Source organism: Aquarana catesbeiana, linkage group LG02 (assembly GCF_042186555.1).
Source record: "Aquarana catesbeiana isolate 2022-GZ linkage group LG02, ASM4218655v1, whole genome shotgun sequence".
In the NCBI taxonomy this organism is placed as follows: domain Eukaryota; kingdom Metazoa; phylum Chordata; class Amphibia; order Anura; family Ranidae; genus Aquarana; species Aquarana catesbeiana.
Genome location: NC_133325.1, coordinates 237,076,428 through 237,103,062, shown reverse-complemented (window position 1 = coordinate 237,103,062; position 26,635 = coordinate 237,076,428). Strand labels below are relative to the sequence as shown.

The 26,635-nt window shown below is 40.3% G+C and overlaps 1 protein-coding gene across 2 annotated transcripts in view; it reads right to left on the bottom strand.

The window, feature by feature from the left end:
* PIBF1 (progesterone immunomodulatory binding factor 1) overlaps window positions 1–26,635 on the bottom strand; it is a 301,512-nt gene that overhangs the window by 183,206 nt on the left and 91,671 nt on the right. For both annotated transcript variants that reach the window (XM_073614256.1, XM_073614257.1), the window contains 3 exons: window positions 12,128–12,309; window positions 9,798–9,923; window positions 7,848–7,946 (listed from right to left, as the gene is read on the bottom strand). In XM_073614256.1, the coding sequence (XP_073470357.1) occupies window positions 7,848–7,946; window positions 9,798–9,923; window positions 12,128–12,309 (407 nt within the window). The remainder of the gene's footprint in view (window positions 1–7,847; window positions 7,947–9,797; window positions 9,924–12,127; window positions 12,310–26,635) is intronic.

Below are 26,635 nucleotides of genomic sequence, written 5' to 3'. Positions count from 1 at the left end.
TACATCTTTCTTTCACAGGTTAGTACGCATAGGTGTTAGGAGGGGGGGAGTAGATAGTTTTAGGAGTAGTTAGGGTTATCTCAGAATTCCACCTCAAAACAACAAAATCATTTGAAAAAGTGTACAATGCCTCTAAGCAGATTTAGATATCTTATGCTCATTGGCATACTTTAGATTGGTCGTATAATTCAGAGCAATAGACAGTAGAGAAATCTGTGAGGAAGCTTAAAGCACTGTTACACCCCAAAACAAAAATCAAATTTATTGATAAAAGTGATGGTGAGTCAGCCAGTAACACACTTCTTGAGTAATGGATACATCCTTGGACAGCAGCATTGTCAGTATGGGGTGAGGGTAGTGTTAGATGCACTAGCAGATTCAGGTGGATTTGACTAACAAATTAAAGGGTTTGTAAAGGAGAAATTAAAAACAAAAAACAAAACAAAAAACATACATGTCTATACTTAACTACTCTGTGCAATGGAATCGCACAGAGCGGCCGGGAACCTCCTCTTTTAGGGGCCCCACTGGCGCTCCTGGCACCTCCTCTCTGTCCAGTACCCCCATGGAAAGCCGCTTCCCATGGGGGCACTCGAGCGTGCTTGCATCTGAGTCCCTCTGCTGCGTCCACTGACACAGAGGGACTCAGCCCCGCCCCCCCCGGTCTGTCGTCACTGGCTTTGATCGACAGTGACAATGGCTCCCCGTGCCCCAGCAAAGCCAGCAAGACCCGGAAGTTAGGAGAGTAAAGATTTGCAGAGGTGCATCGCGCTGGATCATAAGGGGTCTCTGGTAAGTAATGGGGGGTATGAGGGGACGATGCTGACACCATAAACATTTTTTACCTTTATGCAAGGAATACATTAAGGTAAATAATGTTTAGACTTTACAACCCCTTTAAGGCCAGTTCACACCACATGCAGTCCAGTGCGTTTTTTTCTGCATCAAAAATGCATTGAAAGTAGGTTATAAGTGGGAATTTGACTGTGGCGCACAGTTTACTACGGAAGATTTGGATATAATGCTGGATAACTTACATAAAAGTACAAAATCTCTAGCAGTTCGAGAAACCGACTTTAAGGTATTAACCAGGTGGTATTACACCCCTTCCAAACTCCAAGCTATCTTTCTGGGAACATCCTGACTTTGTTTTCGGGGATGTCCACTTATGGGTACCTTCAAACATATATTTTGGGACAGCGGGCATCTTTCCTCTGCGTGGAAAAAAATTTACGCTGTAGCCTCAGTGATATCAGGCACAACTTTAAATCTTACAGTTTCAATGTGTCTCATCGGAGCTCCCATTCTGAGTGTCCTTCATAGGGAGGAAAGGTGAATTCACACCACTTGTGTATTGATCTCATGGGCTATTGCTCTACCCCGGAAATCCCCAGCGGTTTCCCTGTCCTCAATCCTAGATAGGGTTGATAGGATAATGTTGATGGAAAGGATTCTATATACTCTACACAGGATAAACTGCACCTGTTCGATTGCAAATGGGAGGCTTGGAAGACTCAGACTTATTTTTCTGTCCTAAAATAAAATAGTACCTATATAAAAGTTACCATGATCTGTATAATCAATACCCTTAGGTATATCTTTCATATTCTTTATATATCTATTTTTGTACCATTATTTTTTTTTTTTTTTGCTACTTCAGTTTTTTTTTTGGGGTACTTAAATCAACTTATCCGTTCATTTTATTCCCCGCTCAAATCACATCATAGTAGCTCTTTTTTCTTTTTATATATATTTATATTTATTATGCAATCACCTCTTTCCCCCTTCTATATGAATCTTAATAATTTATGTCATATATGTAAATACCTTTATTCTCCCAAAACCACCCTACAGCTTGTCCCTCCCACCCTCCACCCCCCACCCCCCCCTGTCTACCAGACACTTTTCCGGACCTTACTCTTGGTTACTCTTCTGTATTCCGCTTATTAATTACCGCTGTTTTTCTCCTATTCCCTTACTGCACTCGTTCTTCTGCTCCCTATGCTCCCATGGCTCCGGCGTATCTCATAGTTAGTTTGTATTTGTCCCATTCCTGCCATTTTTCCTCATAAGCTTCCAGACCTTCCCCATCGCTAAACCTTAGGTACTCTAGATTTTGGATCTCATTAACTTTATTACACCATTTCCTCGTTGTAGGTCTTATTGGTTCCTTCCAGTGTCTGGGAATAAGACTTTTAGCTGCGTTTAAGAGTGGCGGCAATAAGCTTTTCAGATATTGTTTATTTGGCATGTTTATCCCGTGAAATAGGCAGCACCACGGGTTGTCTGGGAGCATTGTGTTGGTTATTTCCCCTATTCTTTGCCTTATCTCGTCCCAATATTTTTTAATTTCCGGACATTGCCATCATATGTGGGCCGGCGTCCCGATTTCATTACACCCTCGCCAGCAATATTGTGACTTTTCCTCTATGTATTTATGTGCTTTATCAGGGGTAATATGCCATCTAACTAAACATTTATAGTTTGTCTCTATCATATTACTATTTACTGTAGTGGCGTATACCCGGCGCAATATTTGTCTGATCTCTTCTTTTTTCAGGGATGTTCCTAGTTCATTCTCCCATTTTACAATATACGGTAGTATCTCCGGCCCTATCCTTTCCAAAAGTGCTCTATATATCTTTGAGATCACCCTCTTCTTTCCCCTATCCACACAGATTTTCTCTAAGGGAAGCAGATTTGCTTCCGATCTTATTGGCTGGGGCAGAGACTCTGTAAAATGCTTTAGTTGGTTGTATTGCCATTCATCTATCGATCTCCACTCCCATTTGCCCCTTAATTCGTGGTACGTGTAAATTTTGCCTTGCTCCATAATGTCTTTCAGTTGTGCATTTGCTAGTGTTATGCATTTCCCAAACCAAGCTTCCATTCCCGGTATAAAATATTCCGTGTTTGTTAGTGGTATTAGTGGTGAGTTATATTCCCATTTTTCCTTTCTGTGTATATGATCCCATATTTTTAGTGCGTGTCTTGTGATGTTATTTGTAGCATTACCAAGTTTTCTATATTGTGGAGGTATCCAAATTATTTTACCTAAATTAACTGTGCTTATTGTGCCTTCCATCTTAACCCATCTCTTTTCTCTGTTTTCTTTTGCCCATTCTACTATCCGTCACAATATTACCGCATTGTAATCATTTCTAACATCCGATGCACCCCAACCCCCTCTTACCCTCTCTTTAGTTAGCTGTGCCATTCTTGCTTTTTTCCTTCTCCAAATGAAACTTAGGAAGAGCTTTTGTATTGTTTTAAAGAAGGCCTCCGGGAGTGGGATCGGTAGCATCTGCATTTTATATATGATTTTGGGGAGAATAACCATTTTAATAATATTAATTCTTCCCCCCCACTATATGTTTCCTGTTATTATTCTATTTAACTCTGTTTTAATCTCATCCAGTAAAGGGAGAAAGTTTGCTTGATATAAGCTTACGCTGGTTTTAGTTATCTTGACCCCTAACCACTTCATTTCTTTTTAACCCCAAACATATGAGAAATTTTTTTGAAGTATAAGTTCTTCACTTTTTGGAATGTTAAACGTTAGGGTTTCGGACTTCGATGGATTTATCTTAAAATTTGAGACCTCGCCATACTCTTTTAAGGTTTTCATTAAATTTGGCAGGGATGTCTTTGGGCTAGTTACGTATAACAGGATGTCGTCCACGTACGCCGCTAACTTATGGATTTCATCCCCCATCTTTATCCCTCTTATATCTGGGTTCTGTCTTATCCTAGTTAGGAGTGGTTCCAGTGCCAGCACGAATAGCAGGGGGGACAGTGGGCACCCCTGTCTCATTCCGTTGAACATTTCGAACGGTTCTGATACTATCCCATTTATCTTCACCCTTGCTGTAGGTCTATTATATAGGGCCTTTATGCGTTTTATCATTTTCTCACCCAATCCTATTTCTTCCCATGTACCCTGCATGAGGCCCCAGTCTACCCTGTCGAATGCTTTCTCGACATCAATCGACAGGAGTAGTCCTGGGGCCTCATCGTCTTTCATCTCCTGTATTGCTAACAGGGTTCTGGTTCCGTTATCTCTCCCGGGGATGAAACCAACTTGATCTGGGTGTATTATATTTTGCATTATCTTTTTCAACCTATCCGCAAGGATTTTTGCGTAAATTTTGGTATCCAGGTTTAGGAGAGAGATAGGTCTATAACTTGAGCATAGCGTTCCATCTTTCCCTTCTTTTGGGATAACCACAATAGTGGCCTCCAGGGCTTCTTTACGTAATTCCCACTTTTCCCCTACCCCCTTCATGTAGGAGCACATTTTTGGGATCAGGATGTCTTTAAACTTTCTGTAGTAGAGAATCGTCAGGCCATCAGGCCCAGGACTTTTCCCCACTGGTGTTTCTTTTACGATTTTTATTATTTCATCCTCAGAAATAGGGGCCTCTAGCTGTCTAATTTGTTCCTCTGTGATTTTCTCTAAGCCACTCTCTCTCAGGTATGCTTTTATTTTTACCCGTTTCTGTTCGGACTCTTCTTTGGTACCTATAGCGTATAGACTCGCATAGTATTCCTGAAACTTCCTAGCGATTTCTACTGTTTTATGTGCAAGTTCCCCATTACCTGTTTGTATTTTGTCTATATAATTTGCTGATTTTTTTTTCGCTAAAGCCTGCGCTAGATGTTTCCCAGGTTTATTCCCATATAGGTACCTTTCTCTTTTTACTCTGTTATAAATCATTCTTGTTTCTTGCTCTATGAGTTCTCTCATCTCCTCCCTTTTACGGCTGAGTTTTAGCAGTTTCACTGTCGTTATTGTTCTTGTGGAGCTGTTCTAGTGTATTAATTTCTTTGCTCAAGGCCCTTGTGTTCTCTCTAATGCTCCTTCTCTTCTCTGCCCCCTCCTTTATCATAATGCCTCTTATATAGGCCTTATGGGCTTCCCACACAGTCATTTCAGATACCCCTTCTGTATTATTTTCTTTAAAATACATCTCTAATTCTTTTTTCATTTGTTCTTCTATTGCTTTATCGTGCAAAAGTTCCTCGTTTATTCTCCACATATTACTTCTTGTGTTAAGCTCTCCTATCTTTAATTGTAGCGTCACCGGTGCGTGGTCAGAGAACGTTGTTATACCAATATTTGTACTAACAACCACCTCTAACAACCTGTGCTCAATTAGAAAAAAATCCAGTCTAAAGTACGACGCGTGGACAGGGGAGTGGAATGTATAGTCTCTTGTTTTGGGGTGTTGTAACCTCCAAACATCTACCAGTTGGTGTTGGTGCAATTTCTGTCTTAGTTTGTTCCCCCATCCCATTCCAGTCCCCTGTGCACGTGACGTACTATCCTCCTTTGGTTCCAAGCAGAAGTTGAAATCGCCCCCCTATTAAGCCCCCTTTCTTGAATTCCATTATATCGGCTATCAACTTCAATAGATAGCCAATGGGGTTTTTGTTTGGGCCATATATGTTTGCCAGGGTGCACTCTACTCCGTTTAATTTTCCTCTCAAAAGCAAGTATCGCCCTTCAGGGTCTACCAATCTCTCGTCTAGGTCAAATCGTACACCTCTGGCAAAACCTATGGCGACTCCTTTTGCTCGGCTGATTGGGGAATCTCCATAGTACCATATGGGGTAATATTTTAAGATTATTTTGTAATTATTGGTTATGGTGAAGTGGGTCTCCTGCAGTAGAACCACATCCGCCTGCAGGAGTCTCAGTTCACCCACAATATTCGCCCTTTTCCTGGGAGCGTTTATACCACGTACATTATAGGTAATTATCTTTAGGCCCACCAGCCTTTTTTACACTTTTTATGTTTGATCATACCACTTTACGAGAGCGAGGGCCTCATCCTTATTCTTCCCTGGTGCTCCTGGTAGATTCCCCTTCCCTCCCTGAACCCCCCCGTTACCCCCCACCCTCCCCTGTCCCCCCCGTACTCCTTCCCTCCCTAATCCGCCCTCCTCCCCCAACCCCCGCCCCCACCCTCCTCCCCCTTCCCCTCTCCTCCCCTCCCTCCTCCTCCCCTTGGTTGGGGGAATCCGGTCTCCCCATGACCTGAGAAACCATGGGCCCTTCCACCCCACCTGACCCTCTGGTTATCCCCCTTGAGGTGAAGCTCGGCGTAGGCGTCTCCAGATCCAGTGCTCCCCCCTTGGTTGGAGGTCACCTGGGTCTGCTTTTTTATTTTTGTATGGTATGGTATTTTTGTACCATTATTGATCCATGTTTTCTGATGGTTCGTATGTATGCTTCTGAATAGTTTTTTTGTATTATGACTCAAGATTATACTTGTGACATCCACTCTTTTATGTATCTTGTCACACCAATGTATATTTTATATACTTTAATAAAAAAAAGTTTGTAAACGAAAAAGAAAGTAGGTTATATGGGTGCCAATGGGATAGTTCACACAAGTGCAGTCAGTTCCAGGACGTTCCAGAAAAAAAAAAAAAAAGTACTGTACTGGAACGCAGAAAAAACACACCAGAACGCATCAAAAACGCACCAGAACCCAGTAAAGCGAGAAAAACAAAACAGAAAAAAAAAGCATTGGGAATACATCCTGAAACGTGTCAAAAACATGTTAAAACCGCGCATGCAGAAACGCATCCGGAACAGACCTTGAGTGCTTTTTGTGATGTGAACCAGCCTTAAAGCAGAACTCCAGCTACAGCAACATTTTTTTTTTCCTTTTGGGATAAAGGTTTTAGGCCTCTTTTACACTTGTGTTGCACCCTGAAGAGCGTTCCGATTGCTCTTCAGAGAGTATTTGACAGGTGGTGTGGAGGCGTTGTATTGCCTCCTTATCACCTATTTTAATCCCCTAAATGCCGGGCAACCATGTGCATTGCGCACGGTTGTGGGGAAGTTGCAGTGCGGCCCCATCCACTTGACTAGATTTCATTCAGTGGGTGGTAGTACCCGAATGCAACAAGGGATATAATTTCTGCCATGAAGCAAAGCATCACGGTGTGTGTACATCCCCAGCCGCTGCTTTTAAAGATAAAAGGGGACTGGTTTACAGGTAATAAGAAACGCGACTCAAAAATGAGGGTTTACCGCCCCCCAAATGCTAGCGTAAACAAGCCCTTACATGAATAAAAGTTGATCATTGTACTGACCCTTGTCAGTGTTAAATGGTTTGTTCCAGCCTTCTAACCCTCTGACTGACACTTTTGCTAGACAGTTTGGTCTGTTAAAGGAAGTGGAAAAATATAAAAAAGCATAAAAAAGGAAACAAATGCAGCCGCCACATCTAATAATTGGTAAGCTACAATATAATACTTTTTTGTTTGAGTTTAATACCGCTTTAAAGATCGCTAGAGTTCATCAATAATATAAATGTACAATTAACAAGCAATCACAACTTCTCGACTGTCAGCGGAAGTATATTTGTGGCACTCACAGCAGTGTGTTATGTACGTTTTTAACATTTGCCCTGCTGAAGTCAAGTACATTTCTGCTAAACTGGTAAGCATGGTAGAAAAAAATTGTGCAATCAGTTTCAGATTTACTATCAATTGTGAGGTCTGAGTGCCTACCTAATTTTTTTTTTAAATAAATCCAATTGGGTAGGTCTCACAATACATAGCTGTGGGAACATTTTTGCTGCTTTAATATAACAAATATAAGCAAGATCTGACTGTGTGGTCCTCTTTAAACATTCTTTAGAAAACAATTGACAGAAAGTATTACAAGTAGGTGAACCCCTTCCATTTAACAACTACAGTGCCACCTGCTGGCGCAATCTTGTGTGGCAGTAGCTGGATTGTAATCCACATAGCACTGTCAATAGTCCCTCCTCTTTGCTACACACATAATACTAGTATAATTGGCAATTACATGACAAACCATTACTTACTGTTCTAATATCTGATCAGATTTTGCCAGAGCTTCTCTTTCAGCAGCAACTGCTCGCTCTTTCTCGGCTATAGCATTGTCCTTTGCTTCCCTTAAATTCCTAGAAGAGAAAAAAATTAAAACCACAGATTCAGCTTAACAGAAATAGTTACACTTTAGGAACAGCCAGTTATCAGCAATGTTCACTGTAAAAATAGTATAAAGGGTGCTTACAATGGTTGCCGTATACTTTGCTATAGAGCTGCACGATTATGGAAAAAATAAGAATCACATTTTTTTCCCTTAGAATAAAGAGCACAATTTTCTCACGATTCTTATGGCATAACATCATCTTTCACATTAAACAAAAAAATTGGGCCAACTTTACTGTTTAGGTTTTTTTTTTTAATGAATTGAAGTGTATTCTTTCCCAAAAAATTGCATTTAAAAGACTGCTGCGCAAATATATTTTGACATAAAATATTGCAACGACCGCCATTTTATTCTCTAGTTCTCTAGTGTCTCTGCTAAAAAAAAAATATATATTGTTTGGGGGTTCTAAGTAATTTGGTGTTATCGCTCTCACTCTCTCATACTGGTCACTGGAAGTTCAACATGGCACCTCATGGCAAAGAACTCTCTGAGGATCTGAAAAAAAAAAAAGAATTGTTGCTCTACATAAGGATGGCCTAGACCAGGGATATGCAATTAGTGGACCCTCCAGCTGTTGCAGAACTACAGGTCCCATTAGGCATAGCAAGACTCTGACAGCCACAAACATGACACCCAGAGGCAGAGGCATGATGGGACTTGTAGTTTTGCAACAGCTGGAGGTCCGCTAATTGCATATCCCTGGCCTAGACTATCAGAAGATTGCCAAAACCCTGAAACTGAGCTGCAGCATGGTGGCCAAGACCATACAGTGGTTTAACAGGACAGGTTCCACTCAGAACAGGCCTCGGCATGGTCGACCAATGAAGTTGAGTGCACATGCTCAGCGTCATATCCAGAGGTTGTCTTTGGGAAATAGATGTATGAGTGCTGCCAGGTTGAGGGAGTGGGAGAGTCAGCCTGTCAGTGCTCAGACCATACGCCGCACACTGCATGGCTGTCTTCCCAGAAGGAAGACTCTTCCAAAGATGATGCACAAGAAAGCCCGCAAAAAAAGGACAGTGTCTTTACATATCAGATATGGACATACTCTTGAAGACATTACTATCTAATCTAAATACAGCATGGGTAGTTTAAACAAGAATGTCTACCCAGATGCCTCTTTTGGGTCTACAATAAGTTTTAAAAAATTAAGCTGTTTAAGATTAAAAAAATAAATTAAAAAACTGTGCAGTTTCTATCTCATGACTATTATGAGATTATTAAGTTTCTTGACTGTTACATGTGAATAGGTGGAATTACATAAATCATGTGATTAAGAAGAGCTGTCTGCTTCCTCTGACAAGTTACATACTGCTGAATCCCACACAATCCACATTGTGCAGCTCGGTTCATTGTTAAATCTATAAAAAACAAGTTTACTGCACTGATGTAATAATGTTCGGACATATTCTTCAAATGTCAAAACCTTTCCCAACAAGTTAAAATGATGACTTCACCAGGAGGACACACCCAAAGGAGATTCATAAGTGATGACAGTCCTCCAAAATATTAGAAAGAAGGAAGTCTTTTCATATTGTTCTCAGGTAACTATATTTTACATGCACAGACTCTCCAAAGGCCACGTGCAAATAAATAGAGATAGTAAAACAAATAAAATAGAATGATGTATAAACTCTGTAAAACACAGTTTTCAAAAAAAAAAAACTCACTTAATGGGTTTGCTATAAAATGTCAGCAAAATGTTACCAAATGTATATAGGGCAAACAATATCTGGGCTGTACTACACCATCTGTGCCCCATTCTAAGGTACATTCCAATATGAGCGGTTTTATTAGAAAATAGTTGTGTTAATCATACCTGTTTTCCCGTTCATACATCTCTTTTGATGCCCCACGGAGTTGATCAATTTCTTGATTCGTCTTTAGTCTAATTTGCTCTAGCTCATTGCGCAATTTATTCTCATATTCAGTCTTATAATGATCTCTGTATCAACAAATGGATAAAAAAAAACAATGAGTAAGTCTTGCCTCTTCAGACAGAACTCCATACTGCTCCTCTTCTGAACGCCTGACTAGGGTCCAGAAAAAACATATTCCAACAAAAACTGATAACTTAGCTTAAAGTGGTTGTAAACCTCAGACATGAAATATAAACAAAGCATATCCCTCAATAGTGCTCTTAATTGAGACAAGTACACACTAAGTGTCATTTCTGCTGCTTCATTCCTTTGCCATCAACATGAATCACTTCTGACAAGTTTTCCTGACACCAGGAGAAAAAAGGTGACAGGGGAGGGAGCTCCAGCTGATTGACAGCCTCAGCACTGTTCCTGTGTGAAGGGGGTGTGTCCCTTCATTCCAAGAAACTTTCAGAGCTCTCCTCACTGAGCTCTGCAGAGTGTAACTTCCGCTCTCCAACCCCCTTTTTTCTAACAGCTCAGACAAGCTTTATAAAATCTGGACTTTGGACTGAGAAGAGAATACGGCAAATAAAAAGGTAACCTTTATAGGAGGATTTGTTTCATCTCTTTGTATCACCTGCGGCCAGTCACTTCACTGGGTATATGTAAGAGTTTACAACCACTTTAAACCTAGGTTCACACTGCTGCAGGATTGAAATCGTGCGAGTTCAGCTGAACTTGCACGATTTCATACCCACATGTCAGTTCCGACTTCGGGGGGCGAGTTTCAGAGACATCTGTGCGGGTTCCTGCACAGATTTCTATTGAAAAGTCACCAAAAGTAGTGCAGGAACTACTTTTGGGAATCAGTGTGCCTGCCGCAAAGTCGGCGTCGCACCGATTTGGACGTGCCATTGCTGGCAATAGCCGCCGATTTGGCATGTGATTTTGCATGCCAAAACTCATCAATGTGAACCTAGTCTTAGGGTAAAGGGAGTATTCAGAGTTATCCACTGACTTCTAGCATCTCTTTGGAACAGAGAGGTCACTAAACTCTCAACTGTTGCAGCCAGTGTCAAGAGCTCTTGTTCCCCATTTTACATTTGTATTTATTGCACATCTAAAAAGAACACAGCACAAGGACTGAATGGCAGTGGTTGGGCAGCTCTGGTTTTGGATGAGAGATATTGGCAGGGGTACCTGGGAGAAAGAGGACCTAGTGGATTATTTAATGAATCAGTTTCTAACTATAATATTTTGGTGGACTGGCCCAATACTATTATCAATGTATTATTGCCTGAAGAAGGGTTAAACCCAAAAGTAAACATTTACTGTATAATATTGCAACTCATCAAATCTTGGATGTGATGGCTGGATTTGTTTCCTTTTTTAGGCTTTCTTCTACTTTCATCTTGCTTTAAGCCAGCAAGTCTGTTTTTCAAAAGCACAAGCTCTCCAGTAGAATAGATCAGTTTACATAGATGAGAGAAACCACTTAACACTGGCATGGGTGATTAAAATGATCAGCTTTTATTTATTTATGCAAAACCTTTATCCCTAAAGGAAAAAAGAAAAAAAAAACGGTCTGCTGCAACTATTTATAAAGTGTGAGTTCGCGTTTGGCTTGAATTTGTTAGTGTATCTAAATCTGATACATTTAAACACTAAATCTGATACATTTAAACACTACCCTCCCCCACAGACTAACAATGCTGCTGTCTGCTTTGGCTCCTGTGCTCATTCACCCAGAGTTATGTCTCACTAAGGTCTCTTACACACTGCAGCTTGAAAAAGCTCAGTACAGCATTTTTTTTTACTGAGCTAAAATACAGCCCATTCATTGTAATCTGCCTATTCACACAAGCGCCGTGCATTCTTCAAATAGAATAAACAAAATAATAGAAAAATCTGCATTTTTGGTCAGTAATTACGCCTCATGTGCGCAAATATGGGCGAATGCGCACAAATGCCCATTTACATATTATGCAGAAAGAGAACGGGAGAATAAGCTTTCGCGCATATGCGAGAATGGGCGCAAATGCATATACGCAAAACTGTGTGTTAATACATACAAAAAAAAAGTCTAAAAAAGTAGATGCTCAAACAGGAGTATCATGTGCAAGAGGCCTAATACAGGAGGTGCGTTACTGGCCAGATCACCAGGGGAAAACAGACGAAAAAGACAAAGAAAAGAAAACGGATGCAGCCACCATATCTAATGATTGGTGAAATACATTGCAATAAATGCATTACAAAATACCACTAAGAAAAAGGGCAGACGACTTACCTTGAAGCAACATATTTTTCATACATTTCTTCTCTGGCTTTTTTGGCATCTTCCAGCTGACCCTGAAGTCTTTCTAAGCGGTCCTCTTCATGAGCACAGCGGACATTCAATTCCATATTCTGTCGGTTAAGGAAGTCTTTATCCTTTTGCAAGAGTGAAACAGATTGTCGCAATGTGCTTACCTGCATAGAAAACAGGAAAAAAAAAAAACTGTTGTAATTTTTAGTTTGGTCATTTCTAAATACAAAAAAAAAAAAACAGTAAGATTGTCATAGAACACCAGTGCGTATACAAACCGAACATTGTCTGATGTTGTCCCATATGCTTTTGGCTAAATTTTGAAGGGAATGTAAAACACCAACAATGGACTTCTCTTATCTGGTCCATTTTGGTCTGGTACATATACAGTTAAAAACATTTTGTTATAATCGGTTAGAGAAGCGCAAAAATACTCTTTGATCCTTTTACAAATTTTGCCAGCTAGTAATGTCTTGTGCTTTTTCCTGTGCTGCGCTCTTATTAGGTAGCTATATACAGTATCTCACAAAAGTGAGTACACCCCTCACATTTTTGTAAATATTTTATTATATCTTTTCATGTGACAACACTGAAGAAATGACACATGTAAAGTAGTGAGTGTACAGCTTGTATAACAGTGTAAATTTGCTGTCTCCTCAAAAAAACGCAACACACAGCCATTTATGTTTAAACCGCTGGCAACAAAAGTGAGTACACCCCTAAGTGAAAATGTCCAAATTGGGCCCAAGCAGCCATTTTCCCTTCCCAGGGTCATGTGACTCGTTAATGTTACAAGGTCTCAGGTGTGAATGGGGAGCAGGCGTGTTAAATTTGGTTTTAAATCGCTCTCACTCTCTCATACTGGTCACTGGAAGTTCAACATGGCATCTACTCTTTTAGGATCTGAAAAAAAGAATTGTTGCTCTACATAAGGATGGCCTAGGCTATAAAAAGATTATCAAGACCCTGAAACTGAGCTGCAGCATGGTGGCCAAGACCATGCAGCGGTTTAACGGGACATGTTCCACTCAGAACAGGCCTCGCCATGGTCGACCAAAGAGGTTGAATGCACGCGCTCAGTGTCATATTCAGAGGTTGTCTTTGGGAAATAGACATATGAGTGCTGCAAGCATTGCTACAGAGGTTGAAGGCGTGGGGGGTCAACCTGTCAGTGCTCAGATCATACGCCGCACACTGCATCAAATTGGTCTGACTGGCTGTCGTCCCAAAAGGAAGCTTCTTCTAAAGATGATGCACAAGAAAGCCTTCAAACAGTTTGCTGAAGACAAGCAGACTAAGGACGTGGATTACTGGAACCATGTCCTGTGGTCTGATGAGATCAAGATAAACGTATTTGGTTCAGATGGTGTCAAGCGTGTGTGGAGGTAACCAGGTGAGGAGTACAAAGACAAAGGTGTCTTGCCTACAGTCAAGCATGGTGGTGGGAGTGTCATGGTCTAGGGCTGCATGAGTGCTGTCGGCACTGGGGAGCTACAGTTCATTGAGGGAACCATGAATGCCAACATGTACTGTGACATACTGAAGCAGAGCATGATACCCTCCCTTCGGAGACTGGGCCGCAGGGCAGTTATCCAACATGATAACAACCCCAAACACACCTCCAAGACAATCACTGCTTTGCTAAAGAATCGGAGGGTAAAGGCGATGGACTGGCCAAGCACGTCTCCAGACCTAAACCCTATTGAGCATCTGTGGGGCATCCTCAAAACGGAATGTGGTCTCTAACATCCACCAGCTCCGTGAGGTTGTGATGTCCGTGATGTCATCATGGAGGAGAAGAGGAGGATTCCCATTGCAACCTGTGAAGCTCTGGTGAACTCCATGCCCAAGAGGGTTAAGGCAGTGCTGGAAAATAATGGTGGCCACACAAAATATTGACACTTTGGGCCCAATTTGGACATTTTCACTTAGGGGCGTACTCACTTTTGTTGCCAGCGGTTTAGACATTAATGCCTGTGTGTTGAGTTATTTTGAGGGGACAGCAAATTTAGTTATACAAGCTGTACACTCACTACTTTACATTGTAGCAAAGTGTCACTTCTTCAGTGTTGCCACATGAAAAGATATAATAAATTTTTATTTACAAAAATGTGAGGGGTGTACTCACTTTTGTGAGATACTGTACACCGTCACATCGGTCCAGCTTGGACCGATGTAACCATGTAAAAAATATCCATACCTGAAATTCCTCTTTAAACTGAAGGTTAAATTGGGCTTTAAACTTGTTCTCTAGCAGTCATATTGATCCAGTGGCCTCAGTGCTTTGTTACTGACTTGCTCTACTAAAAATGTGTTTTATTTTGTCTGTGTGCAAATTTACAACATTCCCTTCCCTTTCTACCCTGGGAGGAAGTAAAGGGAAATGTCATCAATATAAAACATCAATAAAAACCTAACATAAGATCTAAAGCCTAGTACACACAGGCTGAATGTCGCCCGTTCAATAGAAAGCAGCTGACATTCAGCCCATGTGTACGGCAGCCAGTCAGACAGAAGCCGGCCGCTTGGCTGGTTTCTGTCGAAGGCTCATTACTGAAAAAGGTCTGCCAACCAGCACCCTATCAGCGCTCTCAGCCAATGGCTGAGAGCGCTGACTGGAGTGTTCTGGTGGGGGGGCTGTCCCCCCTGTCAATTGTTAGTACAGCAGTTCCGACCCGAGCTGTCAGTTTTTTTTGTTCAACCCACTGGGCTAGCAGTGTGTACAAATCTTTACTTTTTCCTACTCTGTCCAAAACAGAAAAAAAGGCTTGGCTGGAGTTAGACTTTAACCAATTTATCTCTTAAACCTGCACATCTGCTATGAACCATTGGACTGTTTTTTGGCTATAACCTAATCATTACTTAACCACTTCAGCCCCGGAAGATTTGGCTGCTCATTGACCAGACAATTTTTTCGTGATACAGCACTGTGTCGCTTTAACTGACAATTGCGCAGTTTGTTTACGCCGATATGTATCCTACATATTTTTGGTAATAAAAATCGCAATAAGCGTATATTGATTGGTTTGATTTACGGTATTATTTTTTTTACTAGTAATGGCGGTGATCAGCAATTTTTAATTGGGACTGCAACATTATGGTGGACAGATTGGACACTTTTGACACATTTTTTGGACCACTGACAATTATACAGTGATCAGTGCTATAAAAATGCACCGATTACTAGTGACACCAGCGCAAGGGAGAGGTGGGGGAGAGAACCGAGGCTTTGGTGTGGTCGCATCGCTGGATCGTGGGACAGGTGAGTGTGTGTTTATTAAAAGTCAGCACATACAATGTTTGTAGCTGCTGACTTTTAATAAACAAACACAGAAATGGCTCCAACTCTGCTTTAACATACTAAAGCAATCTTTTTTTTTTTTAAAGGACAAATAAAGCTTTTTGATGATATTGCCATGCAAACATTATTTTATTGTTATGCAAATCAGAATAAAAAAAAAATGTTGCTATAGATAAAATGATAATTAAACATCAAAATGCTGATTCAGGCACAAAGCACTACAAGGTTATTTACAAATTAAATTTTTTTTTTCTCCAGTTTTGTGCTTTTTTTAATGCAACACTGTCACAAACACACACACACACACACACAGTGGTACTGGGGAGATTATTCTCATGTGGCACATGGTTTTCCAATGAGTTGTGCCAGTCAAAACTGTATTTAAGGGCATGGCAGCCCACTTTTATTAAACAAAATAGAGAGTCCACATAAACATCAGTTGCCCACGCCCGGAATATACTGAGCCATCTGGCTCCTTTGTAGTCAGCAATGCAGTCCATCTAACTGTGTTGTCCAGCTCTACTGGTTCCCTTGGCTCTCTTAGCCTTTAGTAGCAGCCCCCTGCTGCACAGCCCACTCCTGGCTGGATAAGAGGGTTCTCCTGACACCCCGATAGGAGCCCACCTGACTCCTGAAACACAACCTTCTGTCTACTGACTGGGGCATCTCTAATCCCTGGATGAGACCTCCTGGCTGGGGCACCTCTGACACCTGGGTGAGACCTCCTGGACTTCCTGTCTCTTGTTTCCAAATTGGGAGAAAAATCAATATGCTAAACAGCAAAGGAAAGGACTCACCCTAGAGACGGGGAATCACTTGGGACTTATAAAGCATTCATCATTCCCCCTCCAAAGGGGTGGGTCTACATACCAGAAAAAGGAGAATCTAAATTTATTAATGGAAAAATATCCCAGAGGAGCAGGTATAAAGTGACCCCAGACATTTATGCAGTATCAAACCTCCACCCTGTCACCAAATAACTGTTATTTGGTGACAGGTGGAGGTTTGATACATTTTATGATGCTGGTCTTTGCAATATGCTGTGTCCAATAAACTGATAAAATTTTAATACTGCATTAAACGTCTGGGGTCACTTTATACTTGCTCCTCTGGGATATTTTCCAAATTGGGAGCTCTGAGTTATCCTCAGGTTTGAGAATAGGACATTGTGGTAATTTTAGTGGATGACTGCGCCAACCCTTAACCAAATTACTACCAAAAAATATATTCCTGTGACAGTGAAAGATTACATCCTTTAGTATAAATTCAGTGAAAATTCATATTTGAGCCATGAAAACTATAAATGCAAAAAGTCCCAAAAACATGTATAAAGAAATGGAAAGAGAGTCCCCGTGCTTTTATCAAAGATGGGTGATCAGACCCTCCTGGGCAAACCACGATACTGTGTGTAACTTCCACCAAGTTTGAGAATATAACAACCCTGCAAACCTGTGAACTCGGACAAGTTACAGCCACCTGGTAAAATCTGGACACAGGATTGACTACAGAATCCAGAGAAAACCAAACACACAGCTTTCTCCACTCAAAAGCAATAGCCTGGAACCTTCCATTAACCCTTAATGTGAATCCTGTGTGTATTATTCATAAGTTTACATACCCTGTCAGAATTTATGATTTCTTGGCTATTTTTCAGAGAAAATTAATAACACAAAAACTTTTCGTTCACTCATGGTTAGTGTTTGGCTAAAGCCATTTATTATTAATCAACTGTGTTTACTCCTTTTAAATTATAATGGCAACAGAAACTACCCAAATGATCCTGATCAAAAGTTTACATACCCCAGTTCTTAATACTGTGTACTTAATTCCTTTAAAATCACGGACAGCTTGAAGTCTTTTGTGGTATTTGTGGATGAGGCTCTTTATCTTCTCAGATGGTAAAACTGCCCATTCCTCTTGGCAAAAAGCCTCCAGTTCCTGTAAATTCTTCGGCTGTCTTGGATTAACTGCACGTTTGAGATCTCCCCAGAGTGGCTTAATGATATTGAGGTCAGGAGACTGAGATGGCCACTCCAGAAGCTTCACTTTATTCTGCTGTAGCCAATGACAGGTCGACTTGGCCTTGTGTTTTGGATCATTGTCATGTTGGAATGTCCAAGTACGTCCCATGCGCAGCTTCCTGGCTGATGAATGCAAATGTTCCATTTTTTGATAACATACTGCTTTCATCTTGCCAACAGGTTTTAACCAAATTTCCTGTGCCTTTGTAGCTCACATCCCCAAAACATCAGCGACCCACCTCCGTAACTTTCATCATAGGCCTTGTTGACTCCTCTCCTAATTTAACATTTAAGGTTGTGGCCAAAAAGCTGAATTTTGGTCTCTTCGCTCCAAATGACTTTGTGCCAGGTTTGAGGCTTGTCTTTGTGCTGTTTGGCGTTAAGTAAGTGGGATACTTTGTGGCATTCACGTAGTAATGGCTTTCTTCTGGCGACTCGACCATTCATCTCCTTATTGTGCATCTTGAAACAGCCACACCACATGTTTTCAGAGAGTCCTGTATTTCACCTGAAGTTATTTGTGGGGTTTTTCTTTGCCTCCTGAACAATTTTCCTGGCAGTTGTGGCTGAAATTTTAGTTGGTCTACCTGACCGTTGTTTGGTTTCAACAGAACCCCTCATTTTCCACATCTTGATTAGAGTTTGAACACTGCTGATTGGCATTCTCAATTCCTTGGATATCTTTTTATATCCCTTTCCTGTTTTATACATTTCAACTACTTTTTCCCCGTAGATCCTTTGACAATTCTTTTGCTTTCCCCATGACTCAGAATCCAGAAACGTCAGTGCAGCACTGGATGAAAGATTCAAGGGTCTGTCAGGAGTCCAGAAACGCATTGACCTTTTATACACACACACTAATTACAAGCAAACAAGTCACAAGTGAGGGTGGTTACCTTTAATAGCCATTCAAACCCCTTTGTGTCAACTTGTGTGCATATTATCAGGCCAAAATCACCAGGGTGTATAAACTTTTGATCAGGGTCATTTGGGTAGTTTCTGTTGCCATTATGATTTAAAAAGAGTAAACACAGTTGATTGACAATAAATGACTTCAGCCAAACACTAACCATGAGTGAAAGAAATGTTTTTGTGTTATCATTCATATTCTCTAAAAAATGGCCAAGAAATCATAAATTCTGCCAGGTTATGTAAACTTATAAGCACAACTGTGCACCTCTCTCTCTCTCTCTATATATATATATATATATATATATATATATATATATATATATATATATATATATCTATATAGATCTATATCTATATAGATATATATATATATGAAAAAATAGAAAAATTAAACAAAAAAATTATCAGGAAGTAAAAGTTCTTTCACTTTTCACTGCCAGAGCTGTTCAGTTCCCTTTAAATGTTAAAATCCATATTTTTTTTTGGATGTGTAGCATGCCCAGTCTCCACAAACTGATTTAAGCACAGAACAAAGCGATAGCTAGACAGCTAGAGAAAGAGGAAGAGGACATAAATGGAAGTTTTCATATTTCTCTACATGCATGTTTTCTGTACAGGAATGTTCCACAAAAACTCTAAATCCCTTGTTTAATGTTATTTTACTCAATGTAAAAAGGCCTGGGCTTGAACTCAGAGCTTTGCCTTTTACATTTTGCTTTTGGTAAAATCTGGTATTCTGGAGCAACCACAATATAAAATGAGGCCTTCCAGAATTACTATATTTTTAGGATTGGATTTCACCCCACCAGCCACTACAAAGAATGGGATGTAACACTTGTCCTTTCAAAGTGAATGATTCTGAGCAAACAAGGAGTTTCTATTGTTCTTAGAAATCATCTTTAGGGGGATTAAAGCAGAGTTCCACAGGGGGGTGGGGGGACAGGTACCGTTCCCCACTTCTGGGAGACCGGGTCGCGGCCGAGGTCTCCCGGAAGTTCGTCCCCCTTCCCTGCCGAAGGGGGACGTGTGTAGTAAGGAACTGGGTTCCCTTACTAGGAATGGCGGCGGCTGCACCTGAAAATCAGCTGGGGTGCAACATCGCAGGCTCCCTGGACAGGCAAGTGTCCATATATTAAGAGTCAGCAGCTGCAGTATTTGTAGCTGCTGACTTTTAATTTTTCGTGTAGAGTTTACCTTAAAGAAATTCCCATATTTGTTTTATTGCATGTAATATAGAGATTTTTTTTTTTTTTATTGGTCACTAGTGGGAACATTCAGTTTGCTTAGTGCAATGGGTTTGTCTCTCTTTAACCACTTGACCTCTGGAAGATTTACCCCCCCCCTTCATGACCAGGCCATTTTTTGCGATACGGCACTGCGTTACTTTAGCTGGCAATTGTGCAGGTATGCAACACTGTATCCAAATAAAACGTATGTAATTTTTTTACCATATTTTTTTTTCCCCACTAGAGTTTCTAGTAAATCTGCTATGGGGTGGACAACAAGTGGTTATGGAACTGTTGAGGATAGATGAGCAAGATACGGAGTGCACTCATTTCATTTGGTTTGCAGACCCACAGATGTGCATAGAGAGGAGCAGTAAAGTGCAATAATTAATAACAAGAGCCTGTATGTGTAATTAGCAAAACATAGCTACTCCACGTACATATATAAATCACAAATAATAGATGAATATTTTTTTTTAACATATTGATCAGATTATTAACACTTAACACAGATTATTAACACAGATTATAACACTAGTCTCTGTGTGTTCCTAAAAAAAAACATGGAGAAGGCTGTATGGTCCTGTTTAAGATGTGAATATCTTCAAAATATCATACATCTGTGGTATATTCTGGTGGCAATGGCTAGGTGTGACATCAACTGAATGAGAGTGATGCTGTATGACTGTCCTTCAAGATGGACTATAAATAAGCATGAAAGCCTGGGAAAATAAGTTTATACATCAGCTTTCAGCATCAGCTCTGCAGACAGAATTTACAACTGTTTAAACAATGTATATTACACCAGCAGTTAACGTGCATATTGACATCAATTCCATCATGCAGAGACTTAGATACAAAAGTCAAACAACATAAGAAAAAGCATAACAGCGAGTACTAGATTACATATCAACAGACAAAAATGATAGAGCTTGTGACTGTTCATAAACAAAAGGTTAAATCAAATGTCTCAAAAGAATAAGGAAACGTTTAAATCAAATGTATCCACAACACCTGAACACTTACCTATGATTTCCAAAGATGATCACCAACATACAAACCGATGTATGTGATTTTTGCAGATCATCTTATTTCATTGACCACAGATACATGGCTTTAAAATAAAATGACTTCTCAGAAATATTTGTTACTATATTATGCCTAGTGACAGCAAATCCAAAGGCTTGGTTATACGTTACTAACTTAGACCTGCACATTGTTGGTTGTCATTGTTTTCAGACTTTCAGATAAAGCATGACCCTGAACTGGTTAGGTTGGCAAGTATGAACATGAAAATGGACCCTTGGCTTGCCCAAATATTCCAGTTACGCACCCACCGTTGCCAAAAAAAAAAATTCCTGAATAAGCCAAAAACCGCCTTAAATGACTGCCCACACATTGTTGTGGGTAGCTTTAGAACCACGCCTGGTTGGTAAGCAATGCCAAACATAAGTAGAGAATAATTGCCACGATGCATACAAGGATTATGGCACATCAGAAAAGATTATACTTTTTATAGGGCCATTTCTCCCAAAAGTAATAATTTAGTTATGTTTGACTTCTGATTTATTTGTGAGATCAGCTCCCTGGAGCTCTATGCTTAGTTGTCATAAGAAAGTCCAAGAGTCCAATAGGAGAAAAATTAGATGGTGGTCTTTCAGGTCTGACAGCTAAAGTGCTTATCTTGTGTACTGCCATTTCTACAGACTTCTTAGCAGACAACCCTAAACAATAAAATCATCTGTCTCCATAGTGTATGCACACGCAATATCAGTTAAAACAATGGAAGACAGACCAGCAGAACGATCTTGCTCATCGCTATCTCATGTCTCTTTCTGGCCTTTGAAGAGAAGATGCTTCAAAGATTATGACCGTAAACGAGTCAGCCTTGCAAACCTTGTAACCCAGGATACGGAAAGCTAAGACTAGGACAAAGAGTAGAAATGGCACACAAATGTGGTTAAATACTTCATGGACTTGAATGAGAATGAGAAATGCTTCCTATCGCACTCAAAGAGTACTACTTGGACCTTGAAGAAGGGGACATACCCCGAAAGCTTGTCCTGAAAAATTGTATATTAGTGCAAATAAAAAAAGTATCACGGACAGTACTCAATTTCCTCTGTCACAATTAATCGGCTACAATCAAATCAAGTATCACACTCAAAGGAAGCCTTACACAGTCTAATGGCCACAATGGGATGCCACCTTTTGTTTCCACAGCAGCAGGACAAGTTTCAAAACTTGTTGCATTCTACAAAGTGCAAAATCAATCTAAATGGCTATGGTAGAAGAAAACAGAACAAGGGCACACACACCGTTTCAGGCAAAAAAGTGAACACACCCGGTCCAAGGTGCTAGTCCTGGCTCATCACCATGAGTGGTATCAAGAAGAGAAGAAATTTGATTGCACACTCAAAACCAAAAGATGCTGTTGAAATTTCCTTATTGTCATAAGCCAGACAAACTTGCAAGGATGATTGGCGCGTTTCACATGAAAGAACCGTGCTTGTTCACAACAATTGAAATGGTCCCAATACAGGATATTTAAAGGCTTGTATAAAATCAGATTCCTAACCCAAAACAACTGCAAACTGGGAGCAATCAACACAAAGCCTCACCGACATAAAATCATTTCTTATTTGCTAAAAAAATCTTATTATGGTTACAAAATAATCAAACAAAAATAGAAAGAACAAACATATAAGCAAGAAATGTATTTAAAAAAAAAAAAAAGAAAATGAGCTAAAAAACATAATATAAATCTTTAAACAGTTTAAATCATGTATATCAATATATATCATACTCTGGAGACTCTTAAAATCTGTCCAGGGTTAGAGGAGAATAGAAGTTCAAAACTGCATGTATGATGAAAGAAATCCATAAAAATAAATATCCACCATATCTTAATATATTGATTAAGGAAATAATTATTTCCGTCTGTAGAGACTATACAGTTGGTATACTGACGCCTTAAGAGTTCCCTTCACTGGAACTAAGGAGCCAAGCCCAAGCCCTGAAAAAACAACCCCAACACCATAATCCCCCCTCCACCAAATGATCTGGACCAGTGCACAAAGCAAGGTCCATAAGACATGGGTAAGGAAGTTTGGGGTGGAGGAACTTGACCAGCCTTGCACAGAGTCCTGACCTCAACCCGATAAAACAGCTTTGGGATGAATTACAGTGGAGACTGCAAGCCAGGCCTTCTCGTCCACATCAGTGCCTAGCCTCACAAATGTGCTTCTGGAAGAATGGTCAAACATTCCCATAGACACACACCTAAACCTTCTGGACAGCCTTCCCAGAAGAGTTGAAGCTGGTATAGCTGCAAAGGATGGGCCAACTCAATATTGAACCCTATGGACTAAGACTGGGATGACATTAAAGATCATGTGTGTGTAAAGGCAGGTGTCCCAATACCCATGAACTCCATGAAATACTACAGCACGGGTACTATTGCAGGACCAATTTTCCCTGATGATGCCTCTCTTGGTGTGGAATATTGACAAACCCTCTGTTAAACGAATTGAGTGTTTTGGGTTTGTCTCTACTTTCCCCCCAAAGAATTACTGGAAGTGACCATTGACTTTCACACTCACCAGATAAACATCCTACCAGATGGAACCAGTCTGTTATGAATGCTCTATACCCATACACAAGCAAGTTGCTGAATGAGTCTGAGCCTATGATTAATGTGTACTGCTGTATGGTTACCTATCATATATTAGCTTCTTTTAACTCAAAACTGGGTTTTCAGTAGGGTTTGAGTCTTTCACTTTTAGGGCCATTGGTAAAAGTCTGTCACATCATAGGTTTATCATGTTGTGCTGCTAACAATTGCTAAACTATGTGAATAAATATAGGCTACACAGTACACAACCTAGATTCAAAGCCAAGGCACAAGATGCATGCTTTCAGGTATTTTCAGGGACCTGCATTTAAGACCAGCCTGAGATCAGTGCGGGGCATATAATGGCTTTCAATGAGCAAATCATGCCAAATCAATTATATATATATGACATGGATAACACATTATCAAAAAACAGTAAAAATTTGGGGGAAAAAGAAATGAAAAAAAAAAAACCCACACATTTTGATTTTATCCCTATACAGCCAGGTCTTTACATTCACTGCATGTTTATAGCAATTTGTCATGTGATCTCTACTGTTTATTGAAAAATACCACAAATACTGATACAAAAGTATCTCCTAGAAAATGGCTTATGTTATTTTTTGTCGCACACAAATATTTATTTCTCGATACAAAAATATGTACAGTCTAAGGAAAATGGGGCACAGATTTCAAAATACGCATAATGTGGCATTTTAAATAGTAGAGCGCAGAACTAGCCACTTTATTTTTTTTAGGTGAAGGCTTTGAATTCAAGGGAATTGAACCCATCTGATAAAAGAACATACAATCTGCAGCATTCAACAGTGGATCAACTCAAGTACTTTTGTTGGCAGCACAAAACTAAAGGTTTCCGAAATTCAATGAACCCTTTTATTTAAACACTCTTACATGAAACATTTTCATGTTCCACATCTAAGATCTCAGAATTGTAATTTTTGACCTAACTTGTCTTTTAAAGGGATAAATGAACTTGGAGAGCCCTCCATGAAGAAACACGACATAAAGCAACCCATTTAGTAAGCGCCAAGGTCTTTGTCTCAGTACACTATCTATGCTTGTGAGCTCTGCAGAGTGTAAGTTCAATTTTCTGCCCCCTTTTTTCTGAACTCTTAGACAAGCTTAGAAATTCAGCACTTTGAATAAATGTAGAGAAGAGAAGACTGCAGTTAGACAGATAAAACTTACGTAGGCAGATTCGTTTCATTTCTATCACATGAGGTTAGTCCCTTCATTGGGTATATATAAGAGTTCAACTGTCAGGTAATCGTGAGCAAATGTGAAAGGTTAGAGGGGGTTGTAAAGGCAGAAGGTTTTTTTATCTTAATACATTTTATGCATTAAGATAAAAAGCCTTCTGTGTGCAGCAGCACCCCTCAGCCCCCTTAATACTTACCTGAGGTCCCTCTGAGATGTCCACAAGTATCTCAGCCGTCTAAGATTCTACCTCCCAATTGGCTTAGACACAGCAGCGACGGCCAATGGCTGCCAACCAATCAGGGGAGAGAGGGGGCGGGGCCTGGTCAGGGCTCTGTGTCTGAATGGACTCAAACTCAGCTTGGGTGCCCTCATAGCAAGCTGCTTGTTGTGGGGGCACTAAACAGGAGGGAGGGGCCAGGAGCACAGAAGAGGAACCCGAGAAGAGGAGGATCTGGGCTGCTCTGTGCAAAACCACTGCACAGGGCAGGTAAGTATAACATGTTTGTTATTTTTATGGGGGGAAAAATAAGACTTTAGTATCAGTGAACTATATAAAACATAAAGACTTTCTAAGTGGGAGAAGCAATACCTTCCCTTTATTTCCATAGCAAATCGAATGATTCACTTGCTTTGCATCTGAAATCTAGTAAAGACTAGTAAAAAGTCTTAACAGGACATAGCGGCAAGGTGATCACAGTAATATGTAAATACATCTCCCTGCAGCTCTTTCTTTGAGAGAGATCAATAGTTACTCCAAAACATCAACCCACATTTGAGATTGATAATTCTGATTAATTCAAATGATTGAATTGCATTAGACATTTTTAAACTTTCATTACAAGAACCACACTGGCTATTCACATGGCACTTTTAAGCCATTTATCACTTTCAACCAGCTTTCTATCACAAAAATTTTTAAAAAAAATAAAGAAGCAAGATTAGGGTAACCTGACCCCAATTTAGATCTTTTCATGCTGTGACAATAATTGGTTGGTTGAATTCCTTAACCTGGCCATTTTTGAAATGGTAAAACTGATCGAAAGTGGTTGAAAGCCAAAATTGCCATGTATGTGGTCAGTATAAGAGAAAGGACAAACATTTACAATGAATGCCTGAAGATGCCTGAAAACATGGTGCTTGTAAAGCATTAATGAGTATGTGAAACCAACATTTATTATTCCTCATATGTGCCTGCTGTACCATGTACTTGTATGAAAAAGTATCCTGTTCTCTTTGTATTGCTTCCTTCATTTATTTTTTATTTATTTCAGGTAGCACCGTCAATGTAAGCATGGCTTTACATATATATTGTACATTCACATCAGTCCCTACCCTCAAGGAGCTTACAATCTAAGGTCCCTAACTCACATTCATACATGCTAGGGACAATTTAGACAGAATCCAATTAACCTACCAGCATGTCTTTGGAGTGTGGGTGGAAACCGGAGTACCCGGAGGAAACCCACGCAGGCACAGGGAGAACATGCAAACTCCAGGCTGGTAGTGTTGTGGTTGGGATTCGAACCAGCAACCCTTCTTACTGCTAGGCAAAAGTGCTATCCACTACACTACTGTGCTGCCCAGTGAAATTCCTGGTGTTCCTTGCCAGTCCCTCTGCTAAAAACTGACCACATTAGGCATGAGAGCATAGTGTGCTCAGTTTTCTGGCTGTCCTTCAATGATCAGACTACTCCCGCCTTAAACAACCATTCACTGGGAAGACCAGTGTGCTGCTGCCCCCCCCCGAATAGAAATGAAGGGTCTAGAATTGTTATCATAGGTGTATTTTAAATTAGAGAGACAGAATATCAACCTAAAAAAACACATGATACAAATGTTATAAATTGAGTTGCAGTTCAGTGAGCAAATTAGTATTTGATCCCCTACTAACCAACAATAATTCTGGTTCTCAAAGACTGGCTACAGTATCTGCTCATGTGGTAAACAGATTAGTCCTGCCAATTTAAGAAGGTGCTCCTAACAACAACTTGTTATGTGTATAAAAGACAACTTTCCACAGAATCTTTTTCTTCCATTCAAACCTCACCATAATGGGCAAGACCAAAGAGCTGTCAAAGGACGTTAAGGACAAGACTGTAGGCCTGCACAAGGCTGGAATGGGCTACAAGACCATCAGCAAGAAGCTTAGTGATAAGGAGACAACTGTTGGAGTGATTATCCGCAAATGGAAGAAAT